Source organism: Cynocephalus volans, chromosome 2 (assembly GCF_027409185.1).
Source record: "Cynocephalus volans isolate mCynVol1 chromosome 2, mCynVol1.pri, whole genome shotgun sequence".
Taxonomy (NCBI): domain Eukaryota; kingdom Metazoa; phylum Chordata; class Mammalia; order Dermoptera; family Cynocephalidae; genus Cynocephalus; species Cynocephalus volans.
The window spans coordinates 196,652,784-196,672,325 of NC_084461.1; the positions used below are offsets into that span (position 1 = coordinate 196,652,784).

Genomic DNA, 19,542 nt, shown 5'->3' on the forward strand with positions numbered 1-19,542 from the left:
AAAGTCCTGACTTCCAGAGCGCTAAGAAGACAATCTTGCTGTGCAGGAAATTTGGGGCAGGGGATAGCCAGACTAGAGGGCAGATGGTTTTGAGTGTGGGGGACAGTGGGGAGCAGGCAATCTGCCTGCATCTGTTTAAGACTGGGAGTGGGGTGGGGTACATGGGGCACATGGATGTGATCAGGTCCCAGCTGTGCTACTTCTTAGCTGTCATTCAGCCTCACCAACCCTCAGTCTCCACATCTGTGAAGTGGACAGGGAATATAATTATACCTACTTCTACTTTCACACATGTATTGGGAGGGTAAAGGGACATCATGGTTAAAGTACCTGGTATTGAGTAGCTGCTCAGAAATATTTTAAACTCCTTAACGTCTTTCCCTTTTCTCCCAAATGTTTCTCACTCTAATTAGAGCTGCCACTCATGAGTTCCTAATAATAATAGAAATTATTCCTAACATTCGGTGAGTGCCAGCTGTGTGTCAGGCACTGTACTAGACACTTTACGTGTGTCATCTCATTCAATCTTCACAATCACTTTGTAAGGTAGGTTTGTTAGTATTCTTATTTTCCAGAGAGGAAACATGTTCAGAGACTTGTCCGAGATCACACAGCCTTTAAGTGGGAAGCCTGGAAGTGAACTAGCTGCTAACTTGAGGGTGCACCAGAATTCTCTGGAAGACTTGTTCAAACACTGATTGCTGGGCCCCACCCCAAAGTGTCTGATGCAGCAAGTCTGGGGCGTAGTCCAAGAATTTACATTTCTAACAAGTTCCCAGGTGATGCTGCTGCTGCTGGTCTTGGGGCATGCTTAGAGAACCACTGCCTAATACCCAGATTTCTCCACTGTTATTATCCCAACTAGGCATGTTATGTCCCGTCCAGCCTATTACAATAGGCTTAACTCAAGGAATTTGAAGTCTAATATAGTTCATTCAGCACTTGGTATATCTGACCCTATAGTCTTAATTAACTCAAAAATTTTTTTCATCCATTTTAAAAGTGTAAAAAATAACTGGAGTGCTTGCTTCAGTGGCACATCTACTAAAATTGGAACGATACAGAGAAGATTAGTGTGGCCCCTGCGCATGGATGACAGGCAAATTCGTGAAGCATTCCGTATCTTCCTTTTTAAAAATTTTAAAAATTTTGTTTACGTATTTTTTTCTTTTTTATCATTACATTCCATATTTTCAAGTGCAAGAAATGTACAAATAAAAAATTTGGCTTGCAAAAAACAAACAAAAACCAGAAACTATAAATGAGCAAGAAAAAGAACTGAATCATCCCTAGTCACTCCAATTACCCAAAGAGATGGCTTTTTGTTATAAGTGGTTGTATAGCAGAAGCTTCCTGGATTAACCAACTCACTGGACTAAGAACTCATTGGAGATGGCTCACTGGATTAACCAACACTCGCCTTGCCTACCATAAAATTCAGAACAATGTGATGCCCATAGTAGCTGGTGGGTTCATCTCTAGTGTGACCAGCCACTAACTTCTCCTGCTGACTTAAGATGTGCCTGTGTGTTACCAAGAGTCAGCTAGGTTGGTTCTCCTATCAATTGCTCTTGTTATTAACTCATGTAATTCTATATGATAGAATGCTGAAATATGAGTGGGAAAGAGAAACTGATGTTTCTATAAACACAGTTGAATGCTTTGTAAAGACTAAAAAGTTAGCTGGTACATGTCATTATAAATTTGTCCAAACCCATGGAATGTACAACACCCAAGAGTGAACCATAATGTAAGCTAGACTTCGGGTAATAATAATGTGTCAGTGTAGGTTCATCAATGGTAATAAATATACCACTCTGGTGAGAGATGTTGATAATGGGGGAGGCTATGCTTGTGGGGCCGGGGACATTTGGGAAATCTCTGTACGTTCTGTTCAATATTACTGTGAACCTAAAATTGCTCCAGAAAATAAAATGTATTAAAAAAGAGAAGAAGCATGGAGCAAAGCCCCAGTTTACCCATGATGGACATACAGTATGAGCAAAAAATAAACTTTTGTCATAGGTCATTGGGGGAGAAAAAAAGGTAGTTGGGTTAGATGTGGCCTAGACAACTAAAAACTATTAGGTAGGGATGGAGGGGGAATTCTAAAAATCTGGAAACCTAGGGCCTTCAGATCCACATCAACTTTTAAGAAGCCCAAACTAGGGCCGAGCCCGTGGCGCAGTTGGTAGAGTGCTGCGCTGGCAGCGCGGCGACGCTCCCGCTGCGGGTTCGGATCCTATATAGGACTGACCGGTGCACTCACTGGCTGAGTGCCGGTCACGAAAAAACGACAAAAAAAAAAAAAAAAAAAAAAAAAAAAAAGAAGCCCAAACTAGAGCTCAGGGGAGTGGTTCATGCAAGAAAGATGTGGGAGAAACCAACCAGTAGACTCAGATCAGGCTCAAAGGCACAGCTTTGGCCCTTCATCAAAAGATTTGGGACTGGATAGACGGCAACAGATTTTTAAGTTAAAATTGAATATTTAAGGATTGTATGTATAATTTTTTATCCTTGCTTGCTTCCGTGGACTTCTTCAATAACTTATTTACTGATTTCTATTTCATCTCTCTCCAACCAGTAACACCTAATATTGGCACAGTACTTTACACTTTGGAAAGCCCTTTCAAATCTATTTATTTCATATAATTCTCACAACAATCTTTGTTATTTCTTTATATCTGCTTTTGGCTTAGTTTGCTCTTCGTTTTCTATTTTCTTAAGGTAGAAGTTTACATTACTGATTTGAGATTTTTCTTATTTTTAATACAGGTGTTTGCAAGTATAAATTTTCCTCTAAGCACTGTAGGAGCTCTGCATCCTATAAATTTTGATATGTTGCACTTTGATTTTTATCTCAAAGTACTCTCTAATTTCCCTGTGATTTTTCTTTTTATCCATTGTTTATTTAGGAGAGTGCTGTTTAATTTCCACACATGTATGAATTTTCTAAATTCCCTTCTGTTATTGTGGTTAGAGAACATATTTTCTATAATCTTAGTCTTTTTAAACGTATTAAGATTTACTCTGTGGCCAAAAATAAAAATAAATTTAAAGAAAGACATAAAGCAGAGAGTTTAAAAATTATATATGAATAATATAAAGGATTCTTTGCCAATGAATTTGAAAACTTAAAAAAATTTTTTTACAACCCTGGGCAGCAGGCATTATCACTCCCTTTCCACAGGTTGGGAAACTGAGGCTCAGAGAGGGGAAATAAAGGCTTCAAGTAAAGTGGCAGGTAAGGCCTTCAACTGGGGCAAGAACATAGACTTACTAGGTGAAGTGCCTAACTACCCCCAGGGCATTGTGTATGTAAAGTGCTTGGAATAGAAGCACTAAACCCTTACCCCTGGGGCAGGAGGAAGGCATAGGAGTAGAGACTGAGATAATGACTGTGTCTGGTTCATCTCTGGATCCTTTCACACTGTGGGCCCTCGGAAATATTTGGTGCTTGGCTAAAGAAATGAGAAGTGAATGAATGAACAAACTAATGAAGTGAGAAACTTGGAGCAAGGCCCCTTCCCTACCTGGACTCAATTTCCCCATTTTTAAGGTGTTTGACAGCTTTTCTCATCCTTAAGAAAATGGACAGACATACACAATTCTGTCCTCCGTTTCCAGACGTTCATAGGCCCCCTCTTGAACCCCCACTATGGATTCTTTGGGAGGGGTGATCGATGGAACCTTGAGTAGGGAGTCCCTGAATTCGAGCACCTGAGGTTCCTTCCAGCTCTGATGTTGGTAGTTGTAATAATGGGCTGGCTGGTTAGCTCACTTGGGAGAGCGTGGTGCTGATAACACCAAGGTCAAGGGTTCAGATCGCCTATGCCAGCCAGCCACTAAGAGAAAAAAAAAGTCGTAGTCATGATAATAAGATCCGGAGTTTTTGGAAACTGACTCTGGTCCAGGCACTATGCTAGGAACTTTACCTTATTTAATATCTTCACAGTCCCATGAGGCGGGCACTGCTATTATCTCCATTTTGCAGATAAGGAGACTGAGGCTTAGTGAGGATAAATGACTTGTTCACATTGCACAGGCAGAAAGTGGGGTCCTTGGTTTCCAATTCAGCACTGTGGACGTCAGACCCTGGACATTCTCCTACCTCCATTCCAGGAGTATGAACATTTGACCTCCAATGTGGCTCTTTCAAGGCCAAACACAAGTTGCTGTATTTGGAAAATGTATTATAAGGCTGGTAACCATTCATTCATTCATTCATTCATTCAAGTATTCAGTCAACAATCATGTATGAGCACCTCCTATGTACTATGTGTTGTGGGAGCTCACAATGATCATGGCCCCTGCCCTAGGGCAGCCCCATAAATTGCATCATTTCCTGATGCCCCCTGCACCAGATTCAGGTGTGAGCCATTACAATGCAGATTCTCAGGGCTTACTCTGGTCCCATGGAATCAGTTTTTTTGTGGTTGGAGCCCAGGCATCTGCATCTTTTAGTTTTCCCGGATGACTTATAAACACTGATGTTCAGGAACCCCTGGGTTGGGGGTGAGGTGATCTGGACAAGCAAACAAGCAATTGTCACACAATGAGAAAAGTTTTCTACACAGATTATGGGGGTTGCCAGGGAAGGCTTCCGGGAGGAGGTATCTTTTAAGATGAGAACTGAGGGGTGAGTAGGAGTGAACAGGCCAACAGGAAAGGGGAGGAAACACAGAAATGAAGAAGCCACGTCCTTGCCCTTAGTGAGTTCACAGTTGAAGGAGTAAGGGGAAGGGGATATAGTAACCTACCAGAGTGACATACCCAGGGAGCTGTGGAGCTTGGAAGAGACACCCAACTCAGCCCAAGGAATCAGGGGCGACTTTGCAGAGAAGGTAACCATGCTTTCTAGCACCCAGATAGAAGCAACTGCTTTGTCACATTTTGGGTGAAGAGAATGGGCATGCGAGAAAATCAGTGCTGGCCAGGAGGTGCCAGGAAGTGTGGTCTCCCAGGATGTTAGAGGCCTCTTATCAGCCAATTTATGGTGGGTGGAATCCCAAATCATCCTCTAATCTAGATGCTGTTTTCACCTCCATTGTCAATGCTAAGCCTTTGTTTGTTTGAACTAAGTCCTTCTATCTGTAGTCCTTAGTGCCCAGCAGCTAATTGTGACATTTGAATAAGTGGAGAATTCCTTTGTAACAGGACCTGGAGAACACCTGCTTCTTAGATTTAGGCTGTTCCAGAGGAAGCTCTGGATCTCTTTCCTCTTGGAATAAGCCTGAAGGCCACCACTGATGACTCATCTTTAGGTAGGTAGTAGAACTCTGGCCCTGGCCAGTCTGGATTCAAATCCTGACATGGACACTTTCTAATTATCTTTCCTTGGCCACATAATTAATCTTAACCTTCCAAAGCCTCAATTTCCTCCTCTGGCAAAGGAGGCTATTAATGGTACTTACTACCTCCAAAGAGTTATTTTGAGAATGGAATGAATTTTCTTATGAAATACTTAGAATAGTGCCTGGCACACAGTAAGAACTCCGAAAATATTGTCATTTTATCATGCATGCACCAAAAATCATGCAAATTATTGAGGATACAACAACAAAAGACAAGTTAAATGCCCTTGTGGAACTTATATTCTAATGGGAGAGATGAACAACAAAGTAAATTTAGAAAAAACGATAATGTTTTGTACTATAGAAAATAATAATAATGATACTTGCTGTAAAGAAAAGAGGGGCTCCTTTAGACATAGTGAGCAGGAAAGGCCTCTCCAAGAAGTCTCATATTGAAGGCGAGGCACGCCATGTGACAAGCTGGGGGAAGAGGATTCCAGGCAGACAGCACAGCAATTGCAAAGGCTCTAAGGTGAGAATAAGGTTGGCTTGTACAAGGAACTAACAAAAAGCCAATACAGCTGGAGTGAGATCTTTTCCTTCCTGTCACCATTTCATAGATAAAGAAAGGAGGCTCAGAGGAAGCAAATGACTTGCCCAAAGGCACACAGGAAGTGATGGAGGCAAGATTTAAACCTAGGTTCAGTGTGACCAGGAATTTTATTGAGTGTTTTAATTCCATCATTTTGTATCAGGGATCAAGTTCAGTCAATGTTCATGAACTTGAGTGGAGACCTTGAGTCTGGTTTAAGCCTGAGAACAGTCTCCATCACCGGCAAGGTTTAAGTGGACTTCCTCTCCACCAGAGGCATTTGTGTCAACTTCTGCCAACTTCAACACAGATAATGTATAATGCCAGGATCAACGCTACGTCAATAACTAGGGGGTCATATAGGGGTTAAAAATTAGGGAGAAAAACCAGCCATTCAAGACCAGCTCACAAGCAGGCCAGGTTTTCTTCTCTTTCCCCTTTGCAAAACCTACAAATAGAAACGAGGTTACAGGTGCCATTTAAATCAACAACAGCCCTAAAGGGTGGACCCATGGGGGACTTATAACCTTCTAATTTATTTCTGTCTGAAGTTTCTACAACAGGCGTATTTTCCTTTGTCATCAGAAGAAGAACAGTAACAGCAAAATAAAAATAAAAATCTTCAATGTAAAAAAATGTTTTAGAACAATTAGTATTTGTTATTACTGTGCAGACTGTCATGGGAAATTCAGACATAGGGGTGTGGTTATTGCCTGAGTGGAGTTTAGGATATAGCTGTGGAGCACTTGAAGTTGATAGATAAAAACGGAAAACATGACCTCTCATATTGCATGGTAAGAGTCCAGATGTTGAGTCGATAATGCATAAAAGCAGAATCAACTTATTTAAAAAATATTGATCAGGCAGCTGGTTTGTGTGAGGTACTGTCTTTGGTATTTATTTGGGGTTTTTTTGTTGTTTTTTTGTCTTTTTTAAAGATGACCGGTAAGGGGATCTTAACCCTTTACTTGGTGTTGTCAGGACCACATTCTCCCAAGTGAGCTAACTGGCCATCCCTATATAGGGATCCGAACCCATGGCCTTGGTGTTATCAGCACCACACTCTCCCAAGTGAGCCATGGGCCGGCCCTTGTCTTTGGTATTTGAATACAGGAATAAGCAGGACAGGCTGGCCGGTTAGCTCAGTTGGTTAGGGCTCAGCCTTATAACCCAAAGGTCACGGGTTCAGATCCCCATACCGTCCAGCCACCAAAAAAGAAAAAGGAAAAAGCAAAACAGACAAGACCTTGATCTCATGAGCTTCCACGCTACTTAGAAGTTAGTGACATGAGGCATGGGAAGAGCATCCCTGGCTGTGGGAACAGAGTGAGCAAAGGCCCTGAGGTTGGACGAAACATAAGGAAGCCTAGCTCAGAGGAGGAATGAGGTGTCCTTAGGGATAATGGTGGGTATAGGCAGTGACTGTGTCCTTTAGGACCTTGGAGGTTGGAAGAAGGAGTTTGGGTTTTAGCCTAAGGCAAAAGGCAGCCCTTGCAGGGTTTCAAAGAGGAATAGTAGTACATACAGTCAGGTTTGCACTTTAGAAGGATCACCCTGGCTACTGTGTGGAGAACAGATTGCAGGGGTGAGGCTCTAAGGAGGGAGACCAACCTGGAAGCTTCTGCAATAGAAGAAAGAGAATAGTGGCCATGACTAGAGCGGAAATGGAGAAGAAAAGATCTGAGAGACATTTCTAAGGTGAAATCCACAGGACTTGGTGATTGATTGGATGACTGGATGAGGGAGAAGAAGATGATGAAAAAGACTGACTCCTCATTCGCTGGTTTGGGGACTGAGTGGATGGGTGGTAGTGCCCTTAAAAGGCTACCTAACCAATGACAAGAGATGCCTAAAATTAATAATCCAGTAAGAGAGCCAGGCATGGAGACAACCATCCATCACACACAGTACAATTAAATGTCCAAAGAGAGATGCTGGCAGGGTCTCTGGGGGCAGAGAGGGAGGACAGAGAGATTCTGGATGGGGAACCTCAAAGGGTAAAGAGATTACAATAGATGGAGCCATTGGAGAGAAGCTGAAGACAAAGACACGGGGAAGACGACGACATGATAATGTGATATGGAACTTGGAGACCAATGTTGTTGAGACATAGGTGAGTGGACTTGCTCCCAGGAGGCCTTGGATGCCGAGTGGTCAGTGAAGAGAAACGACACCTAGTTCTGAAAGAATGCAGTCCTTCCTATATTTTAGAAAATCAGTGGTGAGTGTGTGAGAGGCAATAAAATAGGTGCCCGTTTATGCACAGAATATCTCTAAAAGAATACATCAGAAATCTCTAGTGTGGTAACCTTGAAATGGAACTCGGATAGCTAAAGGACAAAGATGGGGGGAGGTGTTTCATTCATTATCCTTTTTTTTATTTTGTAATTTGAACCATATGGTATCCTACTCAATACTTAAATAATTATTAAGAAAAAAGTATGTACTGGTTGAAAGCACAGACTTTGGGGATTTGAATTTTGGCTCTTTCAAGCTTTTGTCGATTTTTGTTTCTCTGAGGCTCAGTTTCCTCATGTGTAAAATGGGGATAATAGTAGTTCTTGCTTCATGGTGCTGTTGGAAGGATTAAATGAGATAATATATCTCAAGTGCCAGCACAGCAGTAAGGATGGGCTAAGAAAAAGAAATAGACAAATAGAAAATTTTTAAAAAGGATTGGCTAAAGAGGTGCTATTAGCATTAATCATTAGTAGTAGTAAGTTAGCTGGGCACACACTTCTGCAAGGATGTCTCAGCTTGATACAAAGGGGTGGGTCAAAGGAAAGGATTTAGAGTTAGACACAACTGAAGTCTGTCTTTCTAAGTGGGCACTACCTCTCCGAGTCACAATGGTCTTCCTCTGCAAAATGGGGGTGCTAACACACCTCCCTCCTAAGATCAAAGGGACTACTGGGTGGGGACAGTTAGTAAACTGTCAAGTGCTGCGCCCTGTGAGTTATGAGTTACGACGATGAAGATTTTCGGGATGGCCTCTCTTTTTCTTTGTCTCCCAGGTCTGGGGGAGGAGGGTGTCTTTCAGCATCTCCTCTCTGCTCCTCACCACTCTGGGAAGTGAAGTGTTCTCTTCTTGTTCCAGTTGGTGGAAGATGCAGAAGTCTAAGAAGGAGGGCCTGAACACGGAGTTCCTGAGGCGCGGGCCGGGCTCCCTCTAAGCCTCTCCCAGGTTCCATCTCCCTCCCTCCTTCAGGGGTCCGGAGACCAGACAGCCACGTTGAAGGTCGCAAGCCCGACTCCAAGGGCCAGGCTCGTGGGCGGTGCCCTCACATGCGGACCCTGCCACCCACCGGGCTAGAGCGGTACTGCAGGCTCGGGTGCCCGAGACGCCCCCTCAGTCACCTTGCTGTTAATGTTTACCGCGAGATTTTTGTGCGCCAGGCGGAAGGGGTCCCTGCTTTCGTGGGGCTTCCAGTCTAATACCGTAGACTAATACCGGCAACGGAGGTGCTGGTAGCGCTTCATAATCTGCTTTTTGGTGAAATCGTTTGTTCTTATAGCACGAGTATATTCATGGAGGTCTGGCCGGTTAGCTCAGCTGGTTAGAGCACAGCGTTATAACACCAAGGCCAAGGGTTTGGATCCTCATCCTGGCCAGCTTCCAAGAATATATATATATACATGTATATATTCGTGAAAGAAAATTCGAAAAGAAAATTAAAGCCCCAGACAAAACCTCTGTTAGCCTGTGTGTATAATGCATTTTACAAAAATAGAAACATACATTACATAATATTTTGAAGACTGCTCTTTTGTTTTTAGCAACTTTTTTGAGATATAATGTTGGAGGGGCTAATACCAATACATTTCAATATATATACCACCTTTTCACATAAACTTAATGTAATAATGCATGATCAATAGTAATGTAATATGAATTGCTGCTATCTGTTGAGCAAGGTGCTGAGTGTTTTACACACATCATCACATTTAGTCCTCCCAACAAGCCTAATAGTAGGTACTATTATTTTCCTTGTTCTGCAGATGAAGGAACTGAAGCCTGGAAAGTGAAGTAATTTTCCCAGCAAAAGCAGCAGAGCCAGGATTTCAATTCAGCTTTGAATGAGAACCTGAGTTCTTAAGGATTTTGTTATGCCTCTCTGTGACGGGCTTTGAGGGAATTCAGAGGAATCTGGAAAAAAAAAAAAAAAACGGTGTATGTGGGGCGGGGTGGGGGGCTTTCCTGGAGCTCACAGTGGAAATGAGGAATGAAGTAGTCCTTGTATAAGGTACAGTGAGTGTAAACATTACTGAGGGTCAAGGAAAGGAAGGAAAAGGAAGGCTTGTTAGCCAACAGTTATCTTCAACTCTGCTCAGCAAAGGAAGCCTATTTATAAAAGAAATTTTGTTGAAGATGTCAATCATCTGTTTACACAAAAGTATTGATTTCTATCTATGCTAATAAGTTGTAAAACGAGATAATCTTATTCTTTGAAATTAAAGATTGGTTTCTCCAGTAAAAAACAACAACAACGAGAACATTACTGAGGGACCAGACACCCGGAGGCAGGATGTAACCAGGGAAGGCTGCCTGTAGGAGGTGAGGACTGGGTGGGATGTGTACGACAGAGATAGGGAATAGGGAATGGTGTGGGAAGGGCATTTCCAGCCAGGGGGCTAGCCTGAGTAAAGTCTCAGGTGCAGAGAAGTGTATGAGCATAAACAGGGACCAGTAAGGAAAAATAATTGAGCACCACGTTCTATGGAATTACAGAGATAGATGATACCTAGGGTCTGCCCTCCAACAGCTGAAAATCTAGCTTACACAGAGGATGCGAGGGGTGGAAACTGTAGAAAGCGACCCTTCACTGTGCACCCCCCATGTACCAGGCTCTCTATCTACCATCACATTTAAGCTCACAACATCCCTGGAAGATCGGCAGTTATTAGTCCCATTTTTGAATGAAGAAAGGAAGCCTCGGAGAGGTAAAGAGGATTGGCCTAGGACCTCCCAGTAGGAAGGGCGAGGGCCAGAGTTCAAACCCAGGTGGCTCAGAGTCCAAATTCAGTGCTCTAACCGGCACAGATGCACTATTTTGCCTTCCCTCCTACCCCAAAGAAACAGATTCTCACACTCAGCCCTTTATGCAAACCTCTAGGTGCACTGCAGTCAGAGATCTTTCTAAATTACAAAGCTGATCACCTCTCTCTTTGCTTAAAACCAAGGATTCTCAGTATCCTTTGGAAAAGATCCTAACTCAGCACAGCCCACAGGACACTTTAAGGTCCAGTTCTTGTCCCCTCCCTCCCTTCACAGCTCCAGCCTTAAGGCATTGTTTCAAGTTCTGGATTCAGTACTCATATATATATATATATATATTTTTTTTTCTTCTTCTCATAATGTCTGGAAAATTCTTCTATCTCCCTCCTAACCCAAACTTGTCCCTGACTCAATCATAATTATCAGGGGCGGGGGGTGTGTGACTTAGATGTTACCTCTTACAGGCAAACTTCCCTGACTGCCCCTCCAAAGTCCAAGCCAAATGCCCTTTTGCTCTGCTTCCTGGACCATGCATCTCCTCCCTCGATCATGACAGTATGAACAGTTAACAATTACTGAGCACTCACTTTGTGCCAGGCACTGTGCTATGGTCACTTGAGTTATCAAAGCAGTGATTTGATAGTGGTTAGACGTGCAAGCTTTGGAGCCAGACTTCTGGATTTAAATCCTGGCTCTATCACTGAAAGGGCTGTGAAACTTAGGCAACCTCTTAACCTCTTTGTGTCTGTTTCTTCACCCATAAAATGGGGCTAAAGATAGAATCTGTCTCATAGGAGTGTTGTAATGACTACATTAATACATTGAAGGGCCCATTACATAGTAAGTACTTTAGAAATGTTAACTACTAGCCATTATTCTGTTGAGTCCTTGTAATAAACCCAATTCACAGATAAGGCACTAAGTGACTTGACTTACCCATGATTACCTAGGTAAATAGCAGACCTGGGACTTGAACTTTTTTTTTTTTTTTTAAATGACTGGTGAGGGGATCTTAACCCTTGACTTGGTGTTGTCAGCACCACGTTCTCCCAAGTGAGCTAACCGGCCATCCCTATATAGGGATCCGAACCCATGGCCTTGGTGTTATCAGCACCACACTCTCCCGAGTGAGCCATGGGCTGGCCCAGAACCCTTGAACTTGATGCCATGTCCCATACTGTCCTGCCTCTCCATTGTAGAACCCATCATACCAGTTGTCAGTCCCCCCCTCTAGACTGGGTGTTACATGGTGGCTACTGCTGTGTCCCCAGTCCAAAAACTGAGTTGAGACCCTACCTGGATGAATTAAAGATGCAGAGCAGTTTAGACAAGTCATGCAGAGGATGGAGTTGGTGAAGCCTGCTGGAAAATCTTCAATGCCTTCTAGGATTAGTCTCTTGGAGGACAGATGTTTATTGGTCCAGGAACTAAAGGTGCTCTTAGCTGGGAGAAGCCATAGCAAAGTAGCAGGCAGGATGCCCCAAATAAGCTTTCCGCTAAGCAAGCCCTGTCCTTGGCAAGGCAGGCTCCCCCAGTTTCACCCCAACACACTCCCCCCTCCACTACCAGCAGCTGCCCCCACTATCGAGGTGCTCACCACCAGCTCTCTGTTTCAAGGAAATAGGGCATCAGAGACAGCGTTAGTGGCCTCAGCATGAATGTAAACATCATCAGCTGCCAGAGAGGATGATGTCAAATCCAGGCCATGGCCTTGGGGAGGCTCCCTACAAGGAGAAGCCTGGTGCACTGGGGGGGCACAGTGAGGGGCAGCACAAGCTCGGAACTGCCAGTTTAGCACCCCGAGGACACATTTGATGGTTCTGTCCATTCTCAAGAATGACTTGAGATATTTTTGCTTTCCAAACACAATGAAGTCAGAAATTAAATAATTGTTCCTTTTCTTGCTAATCCTTACACAGAGCCTCAGATCAGCATGAGCTTGACAGGGTGACCTCTCAGAGTTGGTATTAGTCTTTCTAAAACAAAGCCTGTATGGCTTTGAGGTTAAAAGAACTGGCTGGATCCCCAAATTTGCCTGGGTCCACCACTTGCCTAAAGCTATGTGATCTTGGACAATTTCTTGTACATCTCAGAGTCTCAGTTTCCTCATCTAAAAAATGGGGAGAACAGTATCTACCTCACAGGATCATGGTTGGGATTAATATATATTCAGTAAGTGCCTATCATGTGCCAAGTCCTGGGGTCACACCAGTGGACGAAACATAGTCCCTGCCCCCATCATGTTTGGTGGAGGAAGGCAGACAATAAATCCATAAATATTTAATATAACAGATGGTGGTAAGTGCAATGAAGATAGATAAGGAAGATAGAGTGTCAGGGTGGGAGGGGCTATTTCACTTTAGGGTGGTCTGGAAAGCCTTTTTTTTTTTTTTTTTTTTTTTAAAGATGACCAGTAAGGTGATCTTAAACCTTGACTTGGTGTTGTCAGCACCACACTCTCCCAAGTGAGCCATGGGCTGGCCCTTGGAAAGCCTTTTCTGATAAGATGAATTTTAACCAGAGACCTGAGTGAAACAAGGAAGCAATTCATGGTGCTATCTGGGAGAAAACCCTTCCAACTAGAAAAATGAGCATGTGCAAAAGTCCTGAGACAGGAGCATGTCTGTCATGTTCAAGGAAAAGCAAGGAAACCAGTGTAGCTCCAGCTACACTGGAGAAGTGGACGGGGGTGGTGGTAGAAGGGATGATGCAGAAAGGTGGCTAGGGACACATTGTGTAAGGCCTGGTAACCCACTGTAAGGACTTTGGTGCTTACTCTGAGTGAGATGGGAGCCATTGAAGGGTTTTGAGCAGAGGAGATAGGTAATCTGACTTAAAAGATCTCTCTGATTGCCATGTAGAGAATAGACTGGAGGGAAACCTGGCAGCAGGGAGATGAGTTAGGAGGCTGTTGCAATTGTCCTGGAAGAAATGAGACCACCTTTGACAAAATGGCCACATGCTGGATATATCCAAAGGAAGCACTGGCAGGATTTGTTGATGGGTTGGATAGAAAATGTGTATGTGACAGAGAGAGAGTGTCAAAGATGACTCCAGAGTGTTTGACCTGAGGAAAGGAGTGGAGGGCCGGCCTGTGGCTCATTCGGGAGAGTGTGGTGCTGATAACACCAAGGCCGTGGGTTCAGATCCTATATAGGGATGGCCAGTTAGCTCACTGGCTGAGCGTGGTGCTGACAACACCAAGTCAAGGGTTAAGATCCCCTTACTGGTCATCTTAAAAAAAAAAGAAAAGAAAGGAGTGGACATTTACTGAGGCGAGGAAGACAATTTATATAAAGTGCTTAGCACAGATATGGGCATAAAATAAATGTTCAATAAATATTAGATATTCTTTTTTTTTTTTTTTTTTTGTGATTTTGGTTTCCTGGGCTATTTAAATTCACCCAAGGCTTTGCAAATGCTAAGCATACCTGGCAATAATATTATAGCTATCATGCTAGTATGTACTGTGTGCCAAGCACATGATAGAATTTTACTTAGCAGTGCCATCCTGCAAGGTATATAAAAGCGCTATGAGAAAACGAACATTTGCTGAACTTTTAATGTATTCCAGGCAATGGGTATTTTTCGCTTAATCCCATCTCCACCACTAGAATGTAAGCTGATTGCTGAGAGAGAGAGAGAGAGAGCTGATTGCTCTTGTGGACTACTGCATACACCTGGTACATGGTAGGCATCTTAGTTAATATTTATTAAACAAACCCTCATTATTACAGATGGCAGTTAAGTAACTTCTCAAAGTGGAGCTGGATTTGAATAAATATTTGCTGCATGAAGGGATGAATAAATGCATATCACATTCCCATTTTAGAGAAGAGGAAGCATAGCTGGTGGCAGACCAGAGATTTGAACCCAGGATTTCCTGATCCCTGAGCTTGGACACACTGTATAGTCTTTTCTATGGCCACACTGTATAGTCTCATACACCCTTTGGCTGTTTCAGGATGCCTAGGGATTTGATGATTTTGATTACACCATGCAATGTAAAAACTCAGGCTACTCAAAGAAAGATTTAATGCTAGCTCAGATTGTGAAGCTCTAATAATATGATCTTAAATTTTTGTCTTCATAAACTGTATGACCTTAAAGCATTCATCTCATCTACTCCGCCCAAGGTCACACAGCCTGTCAGGGAACAAGATGTGAGCCTAGTCTTCTCACACCAGAGTTGTTCTTTTACCCAGAGATTCTTAATCTGAGGCACAGGGACTCTTAAGGGGTCTCCAGATGTACTTTATGTTCACCTCTTCCCTGCACATTGTCTGTTAAACTGTGCTTACATGCAGGTGCATTTTTTTTCGGAAAGGTTTCCAAGCTTTCATTACATTCTTTTTTTTTTTTCTCCTCTGCCCCGCCCCACCCACCCAAATGAGTTGGTTTAAGTCCAGGTGATACAGAATTCAGGGTAGAACAAAGACCAAAGAGCAGACTCTGGCAGGATTCTGGGCTGTTTACTTTAAATTCACAGTTAAGGTAGGGATGGCTGAGTGAAAACAACTAAAGAGACAATGAGCCACTGTACGATTGCTTTCTTTCTTTTCTACAAAAGTTTATTCTTAAATGTACAACAGGCCACGACACTTCATTCTAGCTATAGGTGGCAAAAGATGTTATGGCAGGGAATTTAAATGTTAAACAGGAATGGAATCAAGGGTCACCATTACCTCAGGCACAAGGACAGCTTACTTTTTGCCAGATTTCTTAATTCCACCTGTGGCCAGGGGGCCTTTCCCTGCGGCTTCATTTTCAGTTCCTATAGTTTCTTCTGTTCTTTTTGTTTCTGCTTGAAACCCTTAATCTCCTCGTCCATTTCCTTATTTCCTTTGCCTTCTTCTTGGGCTGTTTCTGGGGTTTCTTGCCACCTTCACGGCCAGGCATGACACCTGCTGTCCTATCCCCTCCGTTTTTATTTTATTTAATTTTTTTCATTACATTCTTAAAGGGGCTTATAATCTAAAAAGCTTACTTTCACCTTATCTTATATGCACATATTTTTAACTTTATGTGTTTAATCACTTCTGGTGACTGACGCTATAGGGATCGGAACCCATTATCTCTGAGTTACAAGGCTGCGCTCTAACAAACTGAGCTAACCAGCCAGGCCCTTAACTTTCACTTTTGAAACCACTTTTAGACAAGTAGAAGAGAGAAAAAGGAAAAGGGAAGTGATGGGGGGGGGGGTTGTACAGACAAAATTTAACAGTTGACAATTTTTGTTTCCAGAATTTCAAGGGAGAGAAAGTCAGCATGACCAGAGGCCAGAAGTTGAGGATGTTGAGCCAGGATTTGAATCCAGATCTTCTGGCAGCAATTCCAGGGCTCTTTCTGGCTCCCGTTGCTATTAATTCATGTATCCATTCATTCAGCAAATTCGTATTAAACACCTGCTATGTGCCAGGCACGACTCCAGATTACACCATTCCCAGACTACTCTGAGAATTCTGCAATGGCAAACTCTTGCCATCACAGAATCTATATACCAGTAAGAGAGACAAAATAACGACGACGACGATGATGTTAAGGTGCCATGAAAAAAATAACGCAGAGCCAAAGGATGGCGAGGAAGGAGAGTGGCATTTCAGATAGAATGGTTTGTGCTTGGAACCTCCAGACTCTGTCCACAGACGCCCACGAAAGGAGGGCTCTGCATCAACCTCTCTTCTGCGTTTACGCCTCACCACGGTGGAGATGAGGGAGACCGGAGGGCACACGCATGCGCGCGAAGGGAAAGGCGGAGCCTAAAGGAGGGGCGGAGCGTACGCTCTCCCTAGCCCCGCGGCTCCGCGGATTTTGACAAGGACTTGGTCCGCCTGGATGATGGTGCTTCGATTAAATGTGAGCGAGAAGGCGTCGCCCAATAGGAACTTCCTTTTGAGGTTGTGGTCCCGCCCCAGAGCCCTTTCCCCTACTTCCGCTTCTGACGCTGTGGCGGTCCAGGTCGAAAATGGCGGCGGCGGCACCTGTAGGAACCCGAGTTTCTCGGCTGCTGGGTCGGTCCCTCCCACAGCAAGGGCGGCCTATGTCGAGTGGTGCCCACGGCGAGGAAGGCTCAGGTACTGGGGCTGGGGTCGCCGGGGTGGACCTCAGCTCTACTTGGGCGAGGCGGGGCGGGACTGTGACCTTGGCTTGAGGCCTTGGGGGAGGAAGAGACCCAGGTAGGCCCCCTGGCAGGCCTGAACGGTTGTGGCCTCTCTGCAGCTCGCATGTGGAAGATCCTCACCTACTTCGTCGCGCTCCCCGGGGTGGGAGTGAGCATGCTGAATATTTTCCTCAAGTCGCACCACGGAAAGCACGAAAGACCCGAATTCATCGCCTACCCCCATCTCCGCATCAGGTCCAAGGTACGTACGCCCTTGCAGTCTCTAAAGTATCCGTTTTCCTTTTATTGTATGTGCCTTAGTCCAAGTCCTTAATTCTCTAAAAGCGTGGGTGCCAGGCGTGTACAGTTTTCGTTTCATCCGCACAAGAAATTTTGTTTTTTCCCATCTTACGGGAAGGAAGCTAAGCTTTGGGATCACATCTCAATTTTCTTCTTCAAGCTCATACAGTAAATGCCCTTCAGTTTTCCTTTTCTCCAATTAATCCCACCTCCTGCCATCTGATACAATTCTGAAACAGTTGGCCGTTGTATAAAAGGAGGGGGCTTGGGAAACCCTTGTAGAGTGGCAAAATCTGAAGTTGGTTCACCTAAGACCTGGGCATCTGGCATAATGAAGAGACTGACCCCTTTCTCTATTCCTCACCAATACTTTATGTTCTCAGCTGTTTTATCCTTTGGCAATTGATGTAGATATATTACAATCATTTATTTTCCATTGCTTGTGGTATGTTTAACAAGGGCCTCCTCTAGTTCTTTTTTTTTTTTTTTTTTTTTAATAAAGATGACTGGTAAGGGGATCTTAACCCTTGACTTGGTGTTGTCAGCACCGTGCTCTCCCAAGTGAGCTAATCGGCCATCCCTATATACGGATCCGAACCCGTGGCCTTGGTGTTATCAGCACCACACTCTCCCAAGTGAGGCACGGGCCGGCCCTCTCTGGTTCTTAATGATTACATCACCTAGCGCAGGTAGGACTGGCCTCATAGAAACCACCTAGACTCTTGAATTTTTGAGTCTTTGAGACCCACTCCCACCCTCGTACTGTAGAGTTAGAAGCCAAACAGCAAGTTTCTCAAGCTCAGCATTATTGACATTTGGGCTGGATAATTCTCGTTTGGGCGGGGGGGGGGGGGGGGGCGCGGAGGCGGGGCGCTATCCTGTGTGTTCTAAGATGTTTAGCAACATCCTATGCCCACTAGATGGCAGTAGTAACCCACCCCTACCCCCTTGTTTCCCAGTATTGCCCAGTGTATCCTGGAGAGGCAAAATCGCCCTGGATTGGAAACCACTGCCCTAGAGCAGTGCTTTTCAAAAGTAGTGGTCAAAGTAATTGAGGATGGGTTGCATTTTCCCAGTCAGATTGTTTCAGGTCTGAACTGGAGCCCAGATATCTGCATTTAAATAAACATTTCCTCCCCTTACCCATTGCCTCCATTCTGATACAGATAATCACACTTTCATAAACACAACACTGGTTATACTAGTTACCAGGGAGAGGTTTATGTGTAACTAACTTAAGTCTGCTTTTCTTAGTATCTACTTTAAGAAGGTCCCGCCTGGTAGTTATAAGAGCTCCCTTAAGTTATGAGAGGGTTGAAATTGCCAATAAAGGATTAATTTCCATTTTGTTTTTATGTATTATCTGTAATCCTATTTTAAGCAGTTCATGGCAGTGCTCTTTCTGAACTATTTTCTGGAATAGTCTACTTGACATCTTCACTCCACAGCCCTTTCCCTGGGGAGATGGCAACCATACTCTATTCCATAACCCTCGTGTGAACCCACTTCCAACTGGCTATGAAGACGAATAAAGAGAACCTGGACCACTATGCAGGCACCGGGGACCATGGCACTGGTTTGGATCATTCCTCTGTACATGGACCAGAATAGTGTACTGGCCCTTAAGCTCACCTTCTTTACTTGTATCAAATGATGACCAATATACTGATCTTCCATCCCTTTGCTTTTGCAGAAGATGGCTTAAATAAATAACTTAAACTTCGATTGATCATGAGCTGAGAGTTACATTCTTCTTTTGTGTTTTTCCTCAGAAGTTAGCATTAATGTTATTTCTGTTTCTGCAATGAAAGTCTGGCTGCTTTTTATAGTGTTTGGGGTCCACTTCAGCCCACTGAACAAGTGTCTATAATAGGTCGCTTGGTTTCTTGTGCCTGCAGCAGGGTAAAGCCAAGGGACTATAAGTACAGAGCAGTGGAGCTAATTAAGTATCAAAATTGGGTCCTTGACTGACCTTGGATGGCAAAGACATTGAATAGCCAGCAGAATGGCTCTAGTTACACCCAAAAAAGGTACCTGACTCACAAGAGGAAGTAATTCCTCTGAGTCTCAGCTTTCTCAGGTCCCATTCTACCAGCATTTGCTGCAGAATCTTCCCTGTAATCAGATAATTTTCTCCAAAGGTGTCAAGTTCTTACCCTGGAGTAAAGACATCTCTTAGCACCCTGAAAGCTGGCAGGGTCAGAAACCTTTGGAGAAATAAAGGCAAAACGACACATTACTGCATATACTATTGGCTTTA

At 43.8% G+C, this 19,542-nt stretch overlaps 1 protein-coding gene, 1 non-coding gene and 1 pseudogene across 2 annotated transcripts; 2 read left to right on the forward strand and 1 right to left on the reverse strand.

Annotated features, from left to right (window-relative positions):
• The first annotated feature begins 1,020 nt into the window (after window positions 1–1,020).
• On the forward strand, window positions 1,021–1,127 carry LOC134371306 (U6 spliceosomal RNA). Its single transcript, XR_010022746.1, has one exon. It is a non-coding gene; the product is annotated as a U6 spliceosomal RNA (small nuclear RNA).
• A 14,458-nt stretch (window positions 1,128–15,585) lies between these two features.
• LOC134369214 (translation machinery-associated protein 7-like) lies at window positions 15,586–15,781 on the reverse strand (annotated as a pseudogene).
• A 940-nt stretch (window positions 15,782–16,721) lies between these two features.
• LOC134370902 (cytochrome c oxidase subunit 6A1, mitochondrial) lies at window positions 16,722–19,017 on the forward strand. Its single transcript, XM_063087834.1, has 3 exons — window positions 16,722–16,956; window positions 17,102–17,244; window positions 18,731–19,017. The coding sequence occupies exons 1-3, from the start codon at window positions 16,848–16,850 to the stop codon at window positions 18,812–18,814; spliced, it is 336 nt and encodes a 111-aa protein (XP_062943904.1). The 5' UTR covers window positions 16,722–16,847; the 3' UTR covers window positions 18,815–19,017.
• The last annotated feature ends 525 nt before the right edge of the window (window positions 19,018–19,542 follow it).